Source organism: Podarcis filfolensis (assembly GCF_964270895.1).
Source record: "Podarcis filfolensis genome assembly, chromosome: 1".
NCBI classification, from domain to species: Eukaryota; Metazoa; Chordata; class Lepidosauria; order Squamata; family Lacertidae; genus Podarcis; species Podarcis filfolensis.
In genome coordinates, this window is record NC_139604.1 from 127,920,096 (window position 1) to 127,937,718 (window position 17,623).

General features: G+C 47.5%; 1 protein-coding gene across 3 annotated transcripts in view; it reads right to left on the minus strand.

Moving 5' to 3' along the window:
- Positions 1-2,994: 2,994 nt before the first annotated feature.
- LRRC9 (leucine rich repeat containing 9) overlaps positions 2,995-17,623 on the minus strand; it is a 72,159-nt gene continuing 57,530 nt past the window's right edge. For 2 of the 3 annotated variants that reach the window (XM_083610123.1, XM_083610121.1), the window contains 7 exons: positions 16,856-16,992; positions 15,603-15,820; positions 14,016-14,084; positions 13,153-13,278; positions 6,578-6,761; positions 4,737-4,918; positions 2,995-3,198 (listed from right to left, as the gene is read on the minus strand). In XM_083610123.1, the coding sequence (XP_083466249.1) occupies positions 4,764-4,918; positions 6,578-6,761; positions 13,153-13,278; positions 14,016-14,084; positions 15,603-15,820; positions 16,856-16,992 (889 nt within the window). In that variant the 3' untranslated portion in view covers positions 2,995-3,198; positions 4,737-4,763. The remainder of the gene's footprint in view (positions 3,199-4,736; positions 4,919-6,577; positions 6,762-13,152; positions 13,279-14,015; positions 14,085-15,602; positions 15,821-16,855; positions 16,993-17,623) is intronic. The other variant, XM_083610122.1, reaches the window with a different exon arrangement.

Consider the following 17,623-nt stretch of genomic DNA (forward strand, 5'->3'; position numbering starts at 1 on the left):
GTGAATGCAGAGGTAGGGACTCGCGGGGAAGAATTGTGCCAGTGGCGTAGTTGTTTAACCCCTCCCGCAGCCGTCGATTCTTTTCCCGCAGATGCACCCAGCCCCCTCTACTCGACTTCTGATTTCAGAGTCCAGGAGAGAATTAAGTCAACATTGGATATCCTCCACCTCCCTGCCAATTCCCTCCCGCAGTTATCTGGTATCTCTGAACTAAGGTTGGGGACCACATCTTCTCCTTGGTCAGCATCACGTTCCACTCTGAAGGCACTTTGGTATGACTTGTTTATTGAACGTTCATCCCGAATGGTTACCAGGGAGGGTAGAGAATATGGGCTACTTGAAGAGGATTCTGATTTCTGTGCGCGGAGGTTAGATGCTGCTGCAGAGTGGTGCATGCTCTAGTTATCTCCCGCTTGGACTACTGCAATGCGCTCACTCTGAAGGTGATTTGGAAACTGAAGAGCCTAGGACTTGCCGATCAGAAGGTCGGCAGTTCGAATCCCCACGACAGGGTGAGCTCCCATTGCTCGGTCCCTGCTCCTGCCAACCTAGCAGTTTGAAAGCACGTCAAAGTGCAAGTAGATAAATAGGTACCGCTCCGGCGGGAAGGTAAACGGCATTTCGGTGCGCTGCTCTGGTTCGCCAGAAGCGGCTTAGTCATGCTGGCCACATGACACAGAAGCTGTACGCCGGCTCCCTCAGCCAGAAAAGCGAGATGAGCGCCGCAACCCCAGGGTCGGCCATGACTGGACCCAACTGTCAGGGGTCCCTTTACCTTTTTATTAAATAAGAAACATTTCAGCCACAGTGAGGAGAGGTCCGGTAAATGCCACCCCCAGGGATCCCTGGCTGGATCGCAAACACTCCAGCAGTGGTCTCGGGTATGGCTGCACACAGGTTGAACATTTCCTGACGCACCAAGTCAGCTTGGCTGGTTGGTTTGCTCCCTCAAGGATGCTCTACCAATGTTTCCTTTTAAAAGACCACCTCAGCACTCAGCACCCGTAGCCTCGTGAGGGCCAGCAGCTCCAAAGAACCCAACGCAAGCTCTAGCCCATCAGCAGTTGGGTAGTGCAGGGAAAGGCAACCCATTGCTCCCTTCTCCTGATATCGCTGGACCAAAATTCTCATCATCCCTGACCACTGGGCCATGCAGGCTGGGGCTGATGTGAGATGGGAGTCTATAATCTGGAGGGCTGCAGGTTCCCTGCCCCGAAGACAGAGGGTCAACTGGTTAATGGCCACAAAACGGGGCTCTTCAACCTGCCCCCCTATTTCAGATGGCCATCCACATTCCATACACTTTCCTACTATGTGCCAGTGCCATTTCCAACATGGCAACCCCAAAATTTGCCAGCTTCTATGGTTCCACTGTGTTGCCATGCTGTGCCCCCCCTTGTGAGGACTACCCCACCTGATTCCCCCCCAAAAAAATACATATATGCAAGGAACACCTTTCTTCAGTTCCACAGGAAGAGCACTTCTTGTTTTTCTTTTGCATAATGCCAGAGGGTTTAAAGTGTTTGGGGGAAGTTATGTTTGGAGCTGAGTTGGCAGAACATGAGACTCTTAATCTCAGAGTTGCAGGTTTGAGCCCCACATTGGGCAACAGATTCCTGCATTGTTGGGGGTTGGACTTAGAAGGCAGTCCTGTTTAGGGACGCTTTTAATGTCTGATGTTTTATCGCTTTTTTATATTATTTTCATTCATTCTGTTGGGAGCCGCCCAGAGTGTCTGGGGAAACCCAGCCAAATGGGTAGATTATAAATAATATTAATATTAATAATAATAATAATAATAATAATAATAATAATAATAATTATACCCTTGGGGTCCTTTCCAACTCTATATCACCAACTCACATTTTCTGCTCTCCGATTATATTATTTTCATTCATCACTTGTTACAAGGACAGTCTCCCACATGAATTCCATATCCTGAGCCGACGTATTTTAGGAATGGATGTCAACTTCAATTTATTCCTTGCTATTATCTTTTCTCCAAAGCTGCCCCTGCCAACAATGCTTCCATCAGAATACCCTTATGCGACCGTAACAGTTACATCTTGTACTCAACCCCAAGTCTAATTAAAACGGAACAACACCATAAGGTCAGGTTAAGGGGACGAATGCTAGTACGGCTATCCATCCGCAATCCGTCAACAGTTATGTATTAAATCTGGAATAAACATGGGCTCCCATGGAGCCTCATCTTTCCCATTGATAGCTAAGGCACACCCCTGATTTGCAGTACAACAGTGCTGAGGCTAAAACTACACATGGAGGTCAATTGTGTGGTTGTTTTCATAAAGGTATAAATTCCAAATCAGCCTGGGGAGAAGAGTGAAAGTGTCAGAGGAGCTGTTAGATCTGTTTTCCTTCCTGTTGTTTGCCCGTCTCCTCAATATGTTTTTCCGGGGAGCGAAAATATAGGGGAGAAAACATAGTTTCCAGTAGGGGGAAGCGTGGTGCAGAGGTAGCGCTCACGTGACCTCCTGACCACAGAGTCACCGCTGCTTATCGGGAGGGAGAAGGGTCAAGCACCAGGGAGGTTGGCTCACACCAGCAGGAGCACAGGATTAGCTCTGCTGCTCTATCTGCATCACACTGACTTTCCTGCGACTTCTCTGTCTCTAGGTAAGCAGCAGCAATGCAGCTGTCGGGAGGTCAGGTGAGCTTCACCACTTCCATCCAGCCACCGTCTGCTGCTGGTTATTTTCTGACACAGGTGGAAGAGGGAGAGGGAGGTGCTTTTGAGCAGACAAATGAAAGAAAGGGAGAGGGTTAAGCAGCCCCTCTCCCTGCCATTCTTCCAGCTGTTAATGGCCTCCCCGAAGGCTGATTTGCATTCTGGTTGTTGGTTGTTTTTTTATGGGCAGAACTGATTGCACTACCAATAGTCACATGGTAACTGGAGCCTAAGAGTCCCATTTGGTCCAGAGTATCCTACTCAGTCCTGGATCTGAAAAAAAAATCAGGCATGCTTCATCAACCTTAAGAAACTTAAATCAGTTAATTCATTTCAGTCTCTGATCGAAGATATAAAATGTGAAATTATGGAACAAATTCTCCTGGGATGTAACTCAAATTGGGAAAGCAAACATCTGGATACAAATGGAAATCAGTGTCAAAACTAGGGGTCGTTCCTCTTGCAGCTATTTACAATTTGTTCAATCCGAAAGTGCAACTGCACCGTTTCTGAAAGGAAAAGAAAGGAAGTCAAATGAGAAGGGTTATGTTAATTCAAAACAGGGATGCTACAGGAGTTTCTGTGACACAGGTGATGAACAGGTGATTTTATTTATTTATTTGGTACATACTATTTGGTACATCTTGTGTAACTGAAGGCAGTGTGTACAAGGCTCTGACCAGACCCACCTAAACCTCTTTAGCTTATGGAAGATGGTTATATTATGTACCCTCCAATAAAAATAGGCAAATCTGTCTTTTTTTGGATTCCCTGTGTTTCTCATTTTCCTAACCTTAAACTCTGTTTTTCACATTTCCATAACAATCAGTGATTTAAAATGAAATCCTCATGAAAATTCACCAGCATTTTAGTGCAAACTTCTAATAATCACATTTTGGTATGCAGTTTTATCTAATCTGCACATATAATATACAGAGCAATTACCCCTCATATATTTTTTACACACTGGTTGCTTGGAGAACTCCCATCACAAAATCTGGAGAAATGCGAATTTCAAGGGATAGCTGTTTGAGTTCACATATCAATTTGAGATAAATTAGATAATTTATCATTAAAACTCAAACAAAACTACATTTCTTCCCCATCACGAACCACAGACTATGTCCCAAGTTTCCAGAACTTATTGTCTACAAGATCATTCTTGCCATCTACCCATTCAATTTTTATTCCCCCATCTAAGCAACACAGCTTAACAACAACAACAATAAAAATAAACGATGCCAAGGACTGAATTCACTAAGAATTCACTTCATTCCTATCCCACTTTGGACAAGAACTGTTTTCTAATGCACCATGCATGGAGGGGAAAAGGTGGAACCCAGAGCCACTTTTAACATCTCGTATCAATGATCCGAGTGCAAAAATATGGAATTGACACAGTGCCAGATCAATTTGGTGGTTAGAGTGCCAGGCTGATCCAGTTTCACTTAGCATTAGCACTTAGTCATGGAGTTCATTGGGGCAACCTTTGGCTAGTTGCCCTCTCTCAGTCTTACCAACCTCACAGGGTTGTTGTGAGCCTAAAAGAGGAGGAAAAGAACCACACATATCACGCTAAGCCCTTAGAGTAGGGCTTGACTGCAGCCCCCATCATCCCTGGCTGACTGGGGTTGATGGGAGTGAGGTCCATTTAGCCCCCCACCCCATAAAATATTTGAGGGAGCTGGCCCCCCTCAAAGTTGATGGGCATTGCCTTTCAGATGGTGTGCATGTGACTGTGGTCCTGTGATTATGTGGACTGTGGGATACCTGTCGTCCCCCATATTTTATTCAAGTTGGCCCCCCTGGCCACACGTTAGGCAACCTTAACTTAGGAGGACAGACGGGATAAAACCACTAAAACCCAGGCAAAAAATGGAGAGCTATTGTTGGCTCTTTAGAAGTCTTCTTTCCCTGCTGCTACGTGTATTCTGTGTTTGGTCCTTTATTTTCAGCCAGAGGAGTGACATAAGGGAGTCTGCAAAACGTAGCTTACACCAAGAGAAAGAGAAAGAGAAAGAGAAAGACAATGTGTTCAGTCACATACCTGCACTCTACTAGCTGGGTGGCAGGTTTACGTGGTTCGAGAGGGGCCGCTCTGTGGTGCCCCGTGGGCTGGAAGGTTGGCCGAGGCAGCTCTGACTTGCCTGATGGCGACCTCCGCATGGATGCTCCGAGGGTTACACACGCCCTGTGTGGCGTTCTTGGATTTCTTACCTGAAAGCGGAACTGTAAAATTGGCAATTTTCTAACTTAGGGTCGCCATTGTTTTACACCAGAGGTCAGCAACCTAAGGCCCGTGGGCTGGAAGCAGCCCATGAGGGTTGTTTAACTGGCCCATGAGCTGCCCCTGAACCAAGCCGCCAGCTTGGCGAGTCCATGCGCGCTGTGCTAAACCGGTGTGGCATGGCAGGGAGCAGGGACTCGCTTCCACAGCTCCAGAAATTGCTTCTGCGCATGCCCAGACGCTGGAAATCGCATCTGTGCATGTCTGCGGTGCCAGAAATCGCATCTGCGCATGTCCGCGGTGCTGGAAATCACTTCTGTGCATGCCCAGATGCCAGAAATACCATCTGCACATGTCCGCGGTGCTGGAAATCACTTCTGTGCATGCCCAGACGCCAGAAATAGCATCTGCGCATGTCCACGGCGCCAGAAATCACTTCTGTGCATGCCCAGATGCCAGAAATTGCATCTGCGCATGTCCGCAGTGCCGGAAACCACTTCTGTTGACATCTGGGCATGCACAGAAGCGATTTCTGGTGCCGCGGACATGCGCAGACGCGATTTCCAGCATCGCGCTGCACCTGGCCCACGGAGGATCTCTGCAGGAGTGATCCAGCCTATGCCTGGTAAGCCTTGCCGACCCCTGTTTTACACCAAGTGAGATGAGTCAAGTTTATGAAAGGGAAAACAAGGCTGCAGGCAGCTAACTGAACCAGGCTGCTTCTTTGGGTGATTCTGCCTTTAGATGATGTTTGGCTCGGGACAGGTCCCTGGCGCTGGACCTCAACTTGACCTCGACATTGCAACGCATCGTTAAAACTGCAGAACTCCCTCTCACAGGAGGCTGGGATGGCCCCCAACTGGGATGGCTTTAAAAGGGGATTAGACAAATTTATGGTAAGGTAAATGTAAATGACCCCTGGACGGTTAAGTCCAGTCAAAGGCGGCTATGGGGTTGCAGCGCTCATCTCGCTTTCAGGCCGAGGGAGCCAGTGTTTGTCCACAGACAGCTTTCTGGGTCATGTGGCCAGCAGGACTAAACCGCTACAGGTGCAACAGAACACCGTGATGGAAACCAGAGCAGACAGAAACACCGCTTACCTTCCCACTGGAGTGGTACCTATTTATCTACTTGCACTGACATGCTTTCAAACTGCTAGGTTGGCAGGAGCTGGGACAGAGCAATGGGAGCTCACCCCGTCGTGGGGATTCGAACCGCCGACTTCCAATCAGCAAGCCCAAGAGGCTCAGTGGTTTAGACCACAGCGCCACCCATGTCCCTACAAATTCATGGAGGAGAGGGCTATCGCTGGTCCTGATGGCTTTGCTCTGCCTCCACAGTTGGAGGCAGCAATGCTTCTGAATGCCAATTGCTGGAAACTGCAGGGAGAATTTTTCTTGCGCTCTAATCCTGCTGGAAGGATTCTGGTTATCTAGTGTGAAAACAGGATGCTGGACTAGATGGTCCATGGGCCTGATCCAGCAGGCTCTTTTCATGTTCTTAAGTTCATCTAGACTCCCCTTGACATTTCTCGAGGTGCTTATGTATTGGACCAGAGAACTTTTAGGGGACCCTGTTGTGCCATCTTCAACCAACCAAGTGGAAGACCTGAGACTTAACCCAGAGAAAAACAAAGAGCATCATGGACCATTTATGCTCACCTTTGACGGACTCGCTCCCAACCAGCTCATCCACAGAATGAGGGACGATAAAGTCGCCCCCATATAAATAGTTGATACCCGCGTTCAGGTTCACGTTGGCTATCTTCAGGGGACAAGGCTTGGGGAAAGTAGTCTGCAGCACGGGGAATCCACAGTCTATTGGAGAGTTGGCAAGAGGAAAGACCTATATGGTGAGACATCAGGGGTATTAGTAAGTCTTGTCTCTCAGGCTTGGAAATGCCACAAAGAAACAGGGAGGGAAAGTTACTTACCCCAACTACTATGGTCATGTGGGCCCCCCCCAAAAGTTAATCGTTCTACCCGGACACTGAGGTCCAGCGCTGAGGGCCTTTTGGTGGTTCCCTCGCTGCGAGAAGCCAAGTTACAGGCAACCAGGCAGAGGGCCTTCTCGGTAGTGGCACCCGCCCTGTGGAACGCCCTCCCAGCAGATGTCAAAGAGAAGACATCTGAGGGCAGCTCTGTTTAGGGAAGCTTTTAATGTTTGATGAATTACTGTATTTTAATATTTTGTTGGAAGCCGCCCAGAGTGGCTGCGGAAGCCCAGCCAGATGGGCAGGGTATAAATTATTATTATTATTAATATTATTATTATTATCATCCTCCTCCTCCTCCTCCCCTGGGCTAAAAAGGGTTCCTCAGTCCTGCTCTTATTTCAAAGCAGGACACATTTCCATTTGCCTTAGAAAAATATTCTACTATGTGCAAGACTGCCTTTCAATTCAGAAGTTTCCTCCCAGTGTCCAGTATGAGGCTGTGACAATTTTATTTCTGCTGGTTAGCGCACTCACCCATTTCCCCCAAGCTCTCAGTCCAAAGAGATCTGCCTTGACTCCATTTCCCTCCCTTTCACGATTCAATACAGTACAGCCTGCAAAACTACAATCCCCATCAGGCTTTGCTCCTCTCCTCTCTCACAAGATTCCACCGCCAAGGGTCAAGGGCTACGCGTTTGCCTCAATGCCCTCTGTAAAAAATTTTTAAAAAATGCACTTCCCAGCATGTTTCTGCCTTTCCCTGTTGGATTTTCCTGCAAAGTTCAGTGGATTATGTTGGCTTTGCTTTAGCACGAGCTGAAGCCTAACTTAGTCATGCTCATTAATGTTAGTGGGTCTACTCTTGAGTAAAACAAGGTTGCATTGCCACTCCCCAAGTTTCCACCATGCTCTGCCTTTTTGTGAAAGATCACAGGGTGGAATTAAATGTCACACTACGACGGACATCCCACCTGCGCAAGCATTTTGGCTTGCCAGACTGAACAATTCCCCTTCTTCCCGCACTGTGTGCTGTTTTGCAGGCTCCCCCAGTGTTAACAGAGAAATCTGAGGGCTCCCTTGGACAAAAAACAAGGAGACCAGCCAGGAATACCAGAGCAAAACAGCAGCCAGTAGGCTTGGCCTTTATTGAAGACTGTCGCGACAGGACTCCCACTTGCCACCAGGTGAAACAAGTTGGAAGTCCTGAACAAAAGGAGACCCCAACTTTTATTAGCTACTAATCCCCCAAGCTACACCCCTAGAACTACATCACAACTACATCATGACTGCATCATTGACACATCACAAAAAGGAGGGGTTGAGGGAGGAGTTGTGGTGGTAACCTGAGTGTCTTGTCACCTGGCCGGTTCCACCTTTCTCCCTCCCCATGAGTACTTTCCAGAGGACAAAGAGGAGTGTGCAGTATCCTGCCCCCAAAGGGAAGAGCTGATCATTGTCCTTTGTCTCAGTCCGTGCTGAATCCACTCCCATATGCAAGTTCTTTGATGGTCTTCTGTCTGGGACCATCATGGCTGGCATGCCAACTGGGTAGGGGTCCTGAGTACGTCTTGGTACGCTCAAGGGATTATGGCTGCCCTGTATCAAACCTTCCCCCTTTGATAGTCCATTCTTAATGGAGCAAAATAAAAGTGGAATGGTGTAGATCCGATGTACGGTTGATTTTCTACGAATTTATTACAGAGACATCGCGTATGTCGTGTGTGAGTGTGTGTGTCGAGTTTGCACAAACTAAATGATTGGGGGGGGGGTCCTGCAGCACCAGCACAGATTTTTTCTTTGGTGGGGAGGAAGGAGGACGAGGCCCCACTGTGCAAATGGAAGTTCTTATGCTGGGCTTTTGCTGATGGGCCTCTTAAAGTGAATCCCACCTTTAGACTGTGACCAAAAGACCAATGAATTTTAAAATACCGTATTTTTCACTCTATAAGACGCACCAGACCACAAGACGCACCTAGTTTCGAGGAGGAGGAAAACAAGAAAAAAAATATTCTGAATCTCAGAAGCCAGAACAAGAGGGATCGCTGCACTGCGATCCCTCTTGCTGTTCTGGCTTCTGGGATAGCTGCACAGCCTGCATTCGCTCCATAAGACGCACACACATCTCCCCTTACTTTTTAGGAGGGAAAAAGTGAGTCTTACAGAGCAAAAAATACGGTAGTTAAACCTGGTTGAAATACGAACCCTAAAAAACGGGCAGGAGATTTGAGAACTGGTGCATCCCCCTCCCCCAGGTGAGCTCCCCCCAGGATCGCATAAAATTGGTTTGCAAATGAGCTGAGCTATATTTTCCCCCAAGGAGGAAGTAGATTGGCACATTTCTAAACGTCCTCCGCTAATATTTTCTGGGTGCAGCCTCTGCAAGTGGCAAAGCAAAGAGATGAATGGGATCCTTCTGAGCAGGAGGGGCCCTGTTGCATGCAGTTGGTGCTGCCTCCCCAGTCCTCCGCAGCTGTTTCCCTGCTAAGGGAAGCAAGGGTGAGCCACAATTTTTTTTAATGCTCCCCCTTTCCACTGAGCCGAGCATAACTGGGCACCTACAGCTTGCTTCTGGGCCTGAGCCCAAGAAACTACAGATGCATCCCTTTCTGAAACTGCCGCCAGTTTACGTCGATTGTGTTTAACACCAGCGCTTCCTTCTCCGCCTTCGGCTGCAGGGTTTAAAATTCGTTCCCACTCTTGCCGATACCGTTTTTATGTGCTTCTTAATATTCCTAATCGGCCTCGGTCCAGTATATCTGAAGGAGCGTCTCCACCCCCATTGTTCTGCCCGGACACTGAGGTCCAGCGCCGAGGGCCTTCTGGCAGTTCCCTCACTGCGAGAAGCTAAGTTACAGGGAACCAGGCAGAGGGTCTTCTCAGTAGTGGCGCCCTTCCTGTGGAACGCCCTCCCATCAGATGTCAAAGGAATAAACAACTATCTGACTTTTAGAAGACATCTGAATAAATTATTATTATTATTATTATTATTATTATTATTATTATTATTATTATTATTTTTCCACACAGAAGCACGTCCTGCCCGTGACTCATAGAGGTAGGGCTGAAGGAATGAGGATATACAACAGGCCCCATAGAATCGGGGGGGGGGGACTCCCAGTCTATAGAACCTTGGTTCCTGGAGCAGTTTGATGGGACTGCAATACAGTCATACCTTGGTTTGCGAACGGCTTAGTTGTCGAACAAATCGGCTCCCGGACGCCGCAAACCCGGAAGTAAGTGTTCTGGTTTACGAACGTTTTTCGGAAGCCAAACATCCGTTTCTGCTGTCGGCGTTGTTTCCGGGGCCAATCAGAAGCTGTTGGATTTCGAATGGACTTCGTTCTGGACTTCCAGAATGGATTGAGTTCGAGAGCCAAGGTACCACTATACCTGCTAGGACTTCAGCCCAAAGCTTGAATTGGATATGCACTCGGCAATATCTTGCAGGCAGGCAAAGTTTGCAGGAGGTAGAGCAAAAGACCAATATTCTCCCGCATGACGTCACCATGTCCCGCCCCGTTTTACCAGCCCATCCTTGCTTCTCCAAGGGATGCCATAAACTAGGGGTGTCTCCAACTTATAAGAGTCAGGCAGGCCCAGGAAATGCATTCGGCAGTAAAAATTTGCCGTCAGGGAAAGATGTCAATCAAGGCCTGCCGTACCAGTGGATTGATTCAGGGGATTTGGGGAACAATCTGTACATTATTTGGCTCATCATTATAGCGTTTTTACCCTCATGTTGGGGTTTGGATGGGGGCTAATGTTTTGGTTTTCTGCTTCCATTTCCAAAATGTTTCCGGAGCACCTTGGAAGAAAACAAGGCGCTAATTAAGATGCTTTCTCCTGTGCGAAATTTCCTGTGACATTTAACACCAAAAACGTACTTTTCAAAGAGAAACGACAGAAGAGCTTGCTTCTCAACTTTCTAACAAGCACTTAGGAAAGAGCAGCTTTGATGTCGCGAAGGAAACCGAGAAATCGTTTGTTGTTCCACTTCGGTGGCCTAATGAGATAATGCCTCAGTTCTGTTCTAGCTAACGAGGCAGAGCATCTTCACTGAAGCTTTCTGAAAAACCCAGAAATCTCTCTCTCCTAAGAGAGGGGAGGCCTTAGCACTCTTTCGGCAGCTGCACTAATACGGCCATGTTTTTTATTTTTAAGTGATGTCCAACGTATAAAAAGCATAGGTCAGTTTGGAAATAAAGGCATTTACAACGTGCTGCAATCCGCTTCACAGCACTTAGAAGCCTTGTATACAAAGCACCACATCTTCAAGCAGCAAAAAAAACACACACACACGCACCAGTGTTCATTTTTGCAAGGCAGCCCGCTGAGCTCTTGGCTCTACAAAGAGGCAGGAGCTGCTTCTGATACTGTAAACACGGCAAAGATGTCGCCTAATGTGTTTGTCGGACTGGGGCTTGGGGCATCACAAACTGAGCGAGTTTTCACGCAGACTAGAGCAGCCTTCACCAACCGGGTGCCCTCCAGATGTTCTGGATTATAACTCCCATCAGCTCCAGCCAGATTTGGGCGTCGTGGTTGAAAACATTGAGGGCACCAGGTTGACGAAAGCTGGGCTAGAGACTGTGGGTGGACACCCCTAAATTACACCCCTAAAAGGCTACCAATAGTGTTGTAGTCAAATTACATATGCACAAACATGTATCACGGAATGGTACTCCTCCTGCAAAGGAATTGCTAGAATCACAGAATTGTGGAGCTGGAAAGGACCCCAAAGCTTATCTAGTCCAATCCTGTGCAATGAAGGAAGAGGGATGTAAGGCCATTAAGCTCAGAGTCTAAAATAAGGGTGGGAGCCTGTGGTCTTGCAGGCGTCAATGGGCTCCAATTCCTACCAACCTCCAGCCAGCACAGTCAATGCACGGGGCTAACATGATGTGGGGTGTAGCTCAGACCATCACTGGTCTGAAATTAACTGCTTGCATATATACAACTTCTTGTGTACACACACATGCACACCCATAGAAGCTCTGGAAGCACGTTGCAGCGTACTCAGGGACCGACAGTGTAATTATATTGCATGCACTTCCTGACGCGCGTATTGGAATCACAACAGCTTAAAAATCTGGTGTGGTCTTGTTTACATTACACAAGCATACAAACCTCCCGCAGGCAAGTGTGAGGATTTGACCTTACACTGAAAGCGGCAAGGAAAGCTTGTACCGCAAATCGTTCAGTCTTACCTCTCAAAGCCTCACTCGATCGATCGCATAAACCAGTCCGCCATTCTGCCACCCTCCTCTGCCATCCTCCTTTTTCCGAACCCCATCCTTTCCCCAGCCACTTTCAATCTATCCTCCCAAAATCTCTGCCAGAAGTCACTTCTTGGCTGTACCCATCTATATGTCAAGTAAGGTTGATGCATGGAAGTGAGAGCTGGACCATAAAGAAGGCTGATCGCCAAAGAACTGATGCTTTTGAATTATGGTGCTGGAGGAGACTCTTGAGAGTCCCATGGACTGCAAGAAGATCCAACCTCTCCATTCTGAAGGAAATCAGCCCTGAGTGCTCACTGGAAGGACAGATCCTGAAGCTGAGGCTCCAATACTTTGGCCACCTCATGAGAAGAGAAGACTCCCTGGAAAAGACCCTGATGTTGGGGAAGATGGAGGGCACAAGAAGAAGGGGATGACAGAGGACGAAATGGTTGGACAGTGTTCTCGAAGCTACAAACATGAGTTTGACCAAGTTGTGGGAGGCAGTGGAAGACAGGAGTGCCTGGCGTGCTCTGGTCCATGGGGTCACGAAGAGTTGGACACGACTAAACAACAACGAGGTTGGTGGGGACTAATTCGACTGTCCCCCGATATCGAGGGTGGCAGCGGGGATGGTTCACCCAGAATAAAAAGTGAATTGCAAGCATACGTTCAATGTCGTTTGGTGCTGCAGGAAGGTGGTTTTTTTAAAAAAAGAAATAAAGAGAGGAATGAACTGACTTTGCAAGCCCCGTCAGAAAGTGTTATTTTGGTTCTTTGGGTGCACAAGGATTATCGTTCGGGGCAGGTAACAGGACCCAGGGGGTGGGTGATATGTGCCACTTTGGGACTTGACAGTAGCTCAAGGTAGCTGTGCCACTGTGTGGAATTAAAGAGCCCTCGTTACTGAGCTGTCATGGATACCAGCACCCAAACATGGCTGCCCCTGAATGCGACTCAAAAACAGGCTGGATTTTTAAAGAGGAAAAGAAGACACCAAAGGCAATTTCTGAGCTGACAGAATCACACCTGCCTCGGTCAGAGGCCTAAGCAGATCTTAATTATAATAATTGTGCTTTACTTGCTGTTCTAGCAAATGGACTTCAGCCCTTGCCCTCTCTTCTGGAGTGACTGTTACTCCATCCAGCACCTGAAGGTTAGGTAAGTGGAATACGAGGAGCGGGCGGTGGCAAATCTTGCGGGACACCTGGGATGTGGAGAGGAAAGAAGACAGTGGTGAAATCCAGGTGTTAAATCAAGTGCATTTTGCTCACATCCCTTCCAGAGTTTCAGGTTCAGGTTTAGGCCCTACAGTTAGCTAACAGATGTAACATAACACAGCGAAGGCAGATGTAACAAACACAGTGAAGACAGATGTAACACAACACGCCAAAGACAGATGTAACACAACACAGTGAAGACAGATGTAACATACTTAACGGTAAGCACCCATGGAGGGAAATCTTGCTTCTAAACTTGCCATATGCACACGCATATGTCCAAGACAAACTCTGGATCTGCTTTCAGTCTTGTCCCACCCATTGTGCTTTCTAGAAGACATCATTTTAGAAGAGGCACATATACAATTGAATGACTACTGTCTTGCACGCAAAACATTTCCAGGCTTTCTCATGGATATATTTACTGTCAAATGGTATATGACCTGTTTGGGGATACCAAAACACACACACAAAAACCACTGTACTTAACATCATGGAAATGAGTTCCGAATATTCCAGAATGAGATCATAGAATCACAGAACTGTAGAGTTGGAAGGGACCCCAAGGGTCATCTAGTCCAACCCCCTGCAAGGCAGGAATCTCAACTAAAACATGTCAGGCCTCTCTGCGAGCACTTCAGCCTTAAGGCAGCATCCTGCGAAGCACTCACTAAATAGATTGTGCATAGTTAACGAGATGAAGGTAAACCTCAGCTTTACTCACCGGATTTCCATATATCGAGAGTTCTTTAATGCATGGAAGACAATCCAGCTTTTCAAGTTCTGACAACTCCTGTCCCAAGATTAAAAGAGGTTGTATTCAAGAGCCATTGAAAGCTTTCCTGCGGAATGCAAGCACTGACAGTCTTATGCAGGAATCTTCATACAGCTTTGCTATGGAGTCCTTCAGGGATCACTTTGGGTAGGAATGGGGAGCCTGTGCCCCTCCTGCTACTGGAGGACTGCAACTGCCATCAGCCCTAGCCAGCCTGGGGAATGGCCAGGGATGATGGGAGTAGTGGTCCAAAATCTGGAGGGCTGCAGATTTCCCAGTCTATTCAAATCACGACCCCTAATTCCCAGTTGACCATTTGTTGGCTCAATTGTTTCTTGACTGATCTCCCGCTTGGACTACTGCAATGCGCTCTACGTGGGGCTACCTTTGAAGGTGACCCGGAAACTGCAATTAATCCAGAATGCGGCAGCCAGACTGGTGACTGGGAGCGGCCGCCGAGACCATATAACACTGGTCTTGAAAGACCTACACTGGCTCCCAGTACGTTTCCGAGCACAATTCAAAGTGTTGGTGCTGACCTTTAAAGCCCTAAATGACCTCGGTCCAGTATATCTGAAGGAGCGTCTCCACCCCGGACACTGAGGTCCAGCGCCGAGGGCCTTCTGGCGTTTCCCTCACTGAGAGAAGCCAAGTTACAGGGAACCAGGCAGAGGGCCTTCTCGGTAGTGGCACCCTCCCTGTGGAACGCCCTCCCACCAGATGTCAAAGAGAACAACAACTACCAGATTTTAGAAGACACCTGAAGGCAGTCCTGTTTAGGGAAGCTTTTAATGTTTGATGTATTACTGTATTTTAATATTTTTTTGGAAGCCGCCCAGAGTGGCTGGGGAAGCCCAGCCAGATGGGCGGGGTATAAATAATAAATTATTATTATTATTATTATTATTATTATTATCCTAAGAGATAGCGGCACAAGATCCATTGCAATTAGGGATGGAGCAGAAATTTATTCCAGTCCCCATTCAACGGCAAGCCTACCTAATTCACCCTTCCCAAAACAGTGAGTCAATCGAAACACAACCATCCTTTCATATCTGCACTTCTCCAGATTTTTACAGTTCTCCAGCCAAGCGTACCAAATAAAATGCATATACCAAGGTAAAGTATGCAATCAAATGCTCACATAACACAGAAGCATGCATTGCATTAGGAAAAATTCATTTGCAAAAAAGGTGTGTTCTAGCCAAAGCTGGATACAAATATGTGATTGTTAGGAGGAATTTGCTGATGAATCTTCAAGAGGGTTTTTTAAAACAAGAATTTACAAACTGATGCGGAAATTGAAGAACTGCACTTTGGAAAAATGAGAAATGGAGAGAAACCAAAATGGATAGATTTTTCTCTTTCCTAACAGCAAACGACAAGCTGAGTGCAGAATTCAGCACTGGAAACTTTTGCATCCAGCCTTCCCCAAGTTGGTGCCCCCCAGCTGTTGTGGACTGCAGCTCCTACACATCTGGAGGGCACCAGGTTGGGGGAGGCTTGCTCCGCTCTCTCCCACCAGATCCACTGTACCTGAATTCTATTGAGGCCCAGGAAAAGCTTCTGCAGCTTCACCAAGCAATGCAAATTGTTCAGTTCTCTCAGGCGGTTCTCCTCCAGGTGAAGCGCCACTAGGGAGCTCTGCTTAGCAAACGAATTCTCATGGATTGCTTTGAGTCGGTTATGATCGAGCACCAATTCCTGTAGAAGCTGCAGGCCATCAAGCCCCTCGATCTGGCTGATCTCGTTGCCTGCAATGGAAAGAGCAAAGGATGTGGGGTGTAGCAAAAGCAGTCAAGTACAACACTTCCTGTTTGCCCAGAGCGGACACACAGGGGGATGTTACTCCAGCCAGGAGGACTTCCTGTCACACCTGGCCTCCCCCTGCTTGTGACCAGGTAGATGGGCGTGACCCTGTGAGACCCTGTAAAAAGGGCCAGTCACGCAGCCATCCTCCACTTGCTCTGTTGACTTCTTCAACTCTTGATGTATTTTGCTGTCTGCTGGCTTTTAGCCAGCAGCACATGGGCTCATATTCCTACATGGGATGAACCTACTCTCTTTCCTGTAACTACAAGCTAAAGCCTGCCTTCAGGGAACCTACTGTGAAGAACAAGAAACTTCTTGTTATACTTTTAAAGAAGACTGTTGTGTCTTTGTTCTTTTGAAGAGGGAACAAAGGGGATTTACCAGGATCAAACCCAATCTGGACAAGCCAGATTGGATTGCTTAAGTTAAAATTTACCTACGAAAAAGGACTTCGTATTTTTATTTTTAGTTTGTTGTTTATTGTAATGTATTATGAAAAGTCTTAATGAAACCTTATAAAATACAACAGACACAGAAACACACCTATGCACAGTGCTATTTTTCTAGAAAAAGAGGTGCCGGAACTCACTACGAATCCTTGTTCTCTTATATTGGCAATGGCGCCTACCTGAGAGGTGCTGGAACTGAGTTCTGGTGAGTTGTGGCTGGAAAAAAGCCCTGTATATACACACACACACACACACACACACACACACACACACAACCCCACAGATCAACTGGTTTACCTCTGGCCTTGTTTAGAAGTCTGCAGTGGCTTCTGGGAAGCGAATGGGAATTAGTTGGGGATTATATATACTACAAGCTGAGTCTGCAACCAAATGTTGCTGTGCTCCAACTCAGGGTTCCAGCCCACCCCCCAGACCTTCTTACAGACCTTTCTTCCATCTCCCCTCCCCCCAAAAAAGGTATCGTGTGAACACGTGATAATGACTGTTTATACTACTGTTGTTACTTACCCTGTAGGAACAGAAACTTCAGGTTTTTTAGCCTGCTAATCTGCAGCGAGGCCAAACTGGCAATCCCGTTGTAGCCCAGATGGAGAACTTCTAAGCTCTCCATGATGGGAGGCAAGCTTTCATTGGCTCCCATGTCCCTGAAACAACAAGGGGACCGTGTCAGGGGACAGAGGTCAGCTGCCAATGGCCAAGAAAGAAATTTACGTACAGCTTCCCCCGACCCCAATGCACAGAGTTTTGCTAGAGCTTTGCAGCAGGGCTGGGCGAGGACACCATGCTGCTGTTAAAACAGCAGCGCTGGAACCCCCACCATGGACTTCGGGCATTAACATGGAAATCCACTCTTCCCCCAGCAAAATGCCTGACAGGAGGAAAAGTGGAACAGCTGGAAACCGCTGTTTGCTTCTATTTAGTAAAAGTTTCATGACGACCCCTTGGCAACAGCCCTTTGCTGCCAGGGCAAAGTGGAGCAAGACATCAGAATGCAATACTTCTGCCACTCTGCATAGGAAAAGTCAGGGCTCGGCCAAATGGAGGTTACTTCTGAGGTTTCGGCGCACTTCCTTTTTATGGGTCTGGCATGCCAGGTTATCCTGCCAACCTAGCACTTCGAAAGCACATCAAAGTGCAAGTAGATAAATAGGTACCACTCTGGCGGGAAGGTAAACGGCGTTTCCGTGCGCTGCTCTGGTTTGCCAGAAGCGGCTTAGTCATGCTGGCCACAGGACCCGGAAGCTGTACGTCGGCTCCCTTGGCCAATATAGCAAG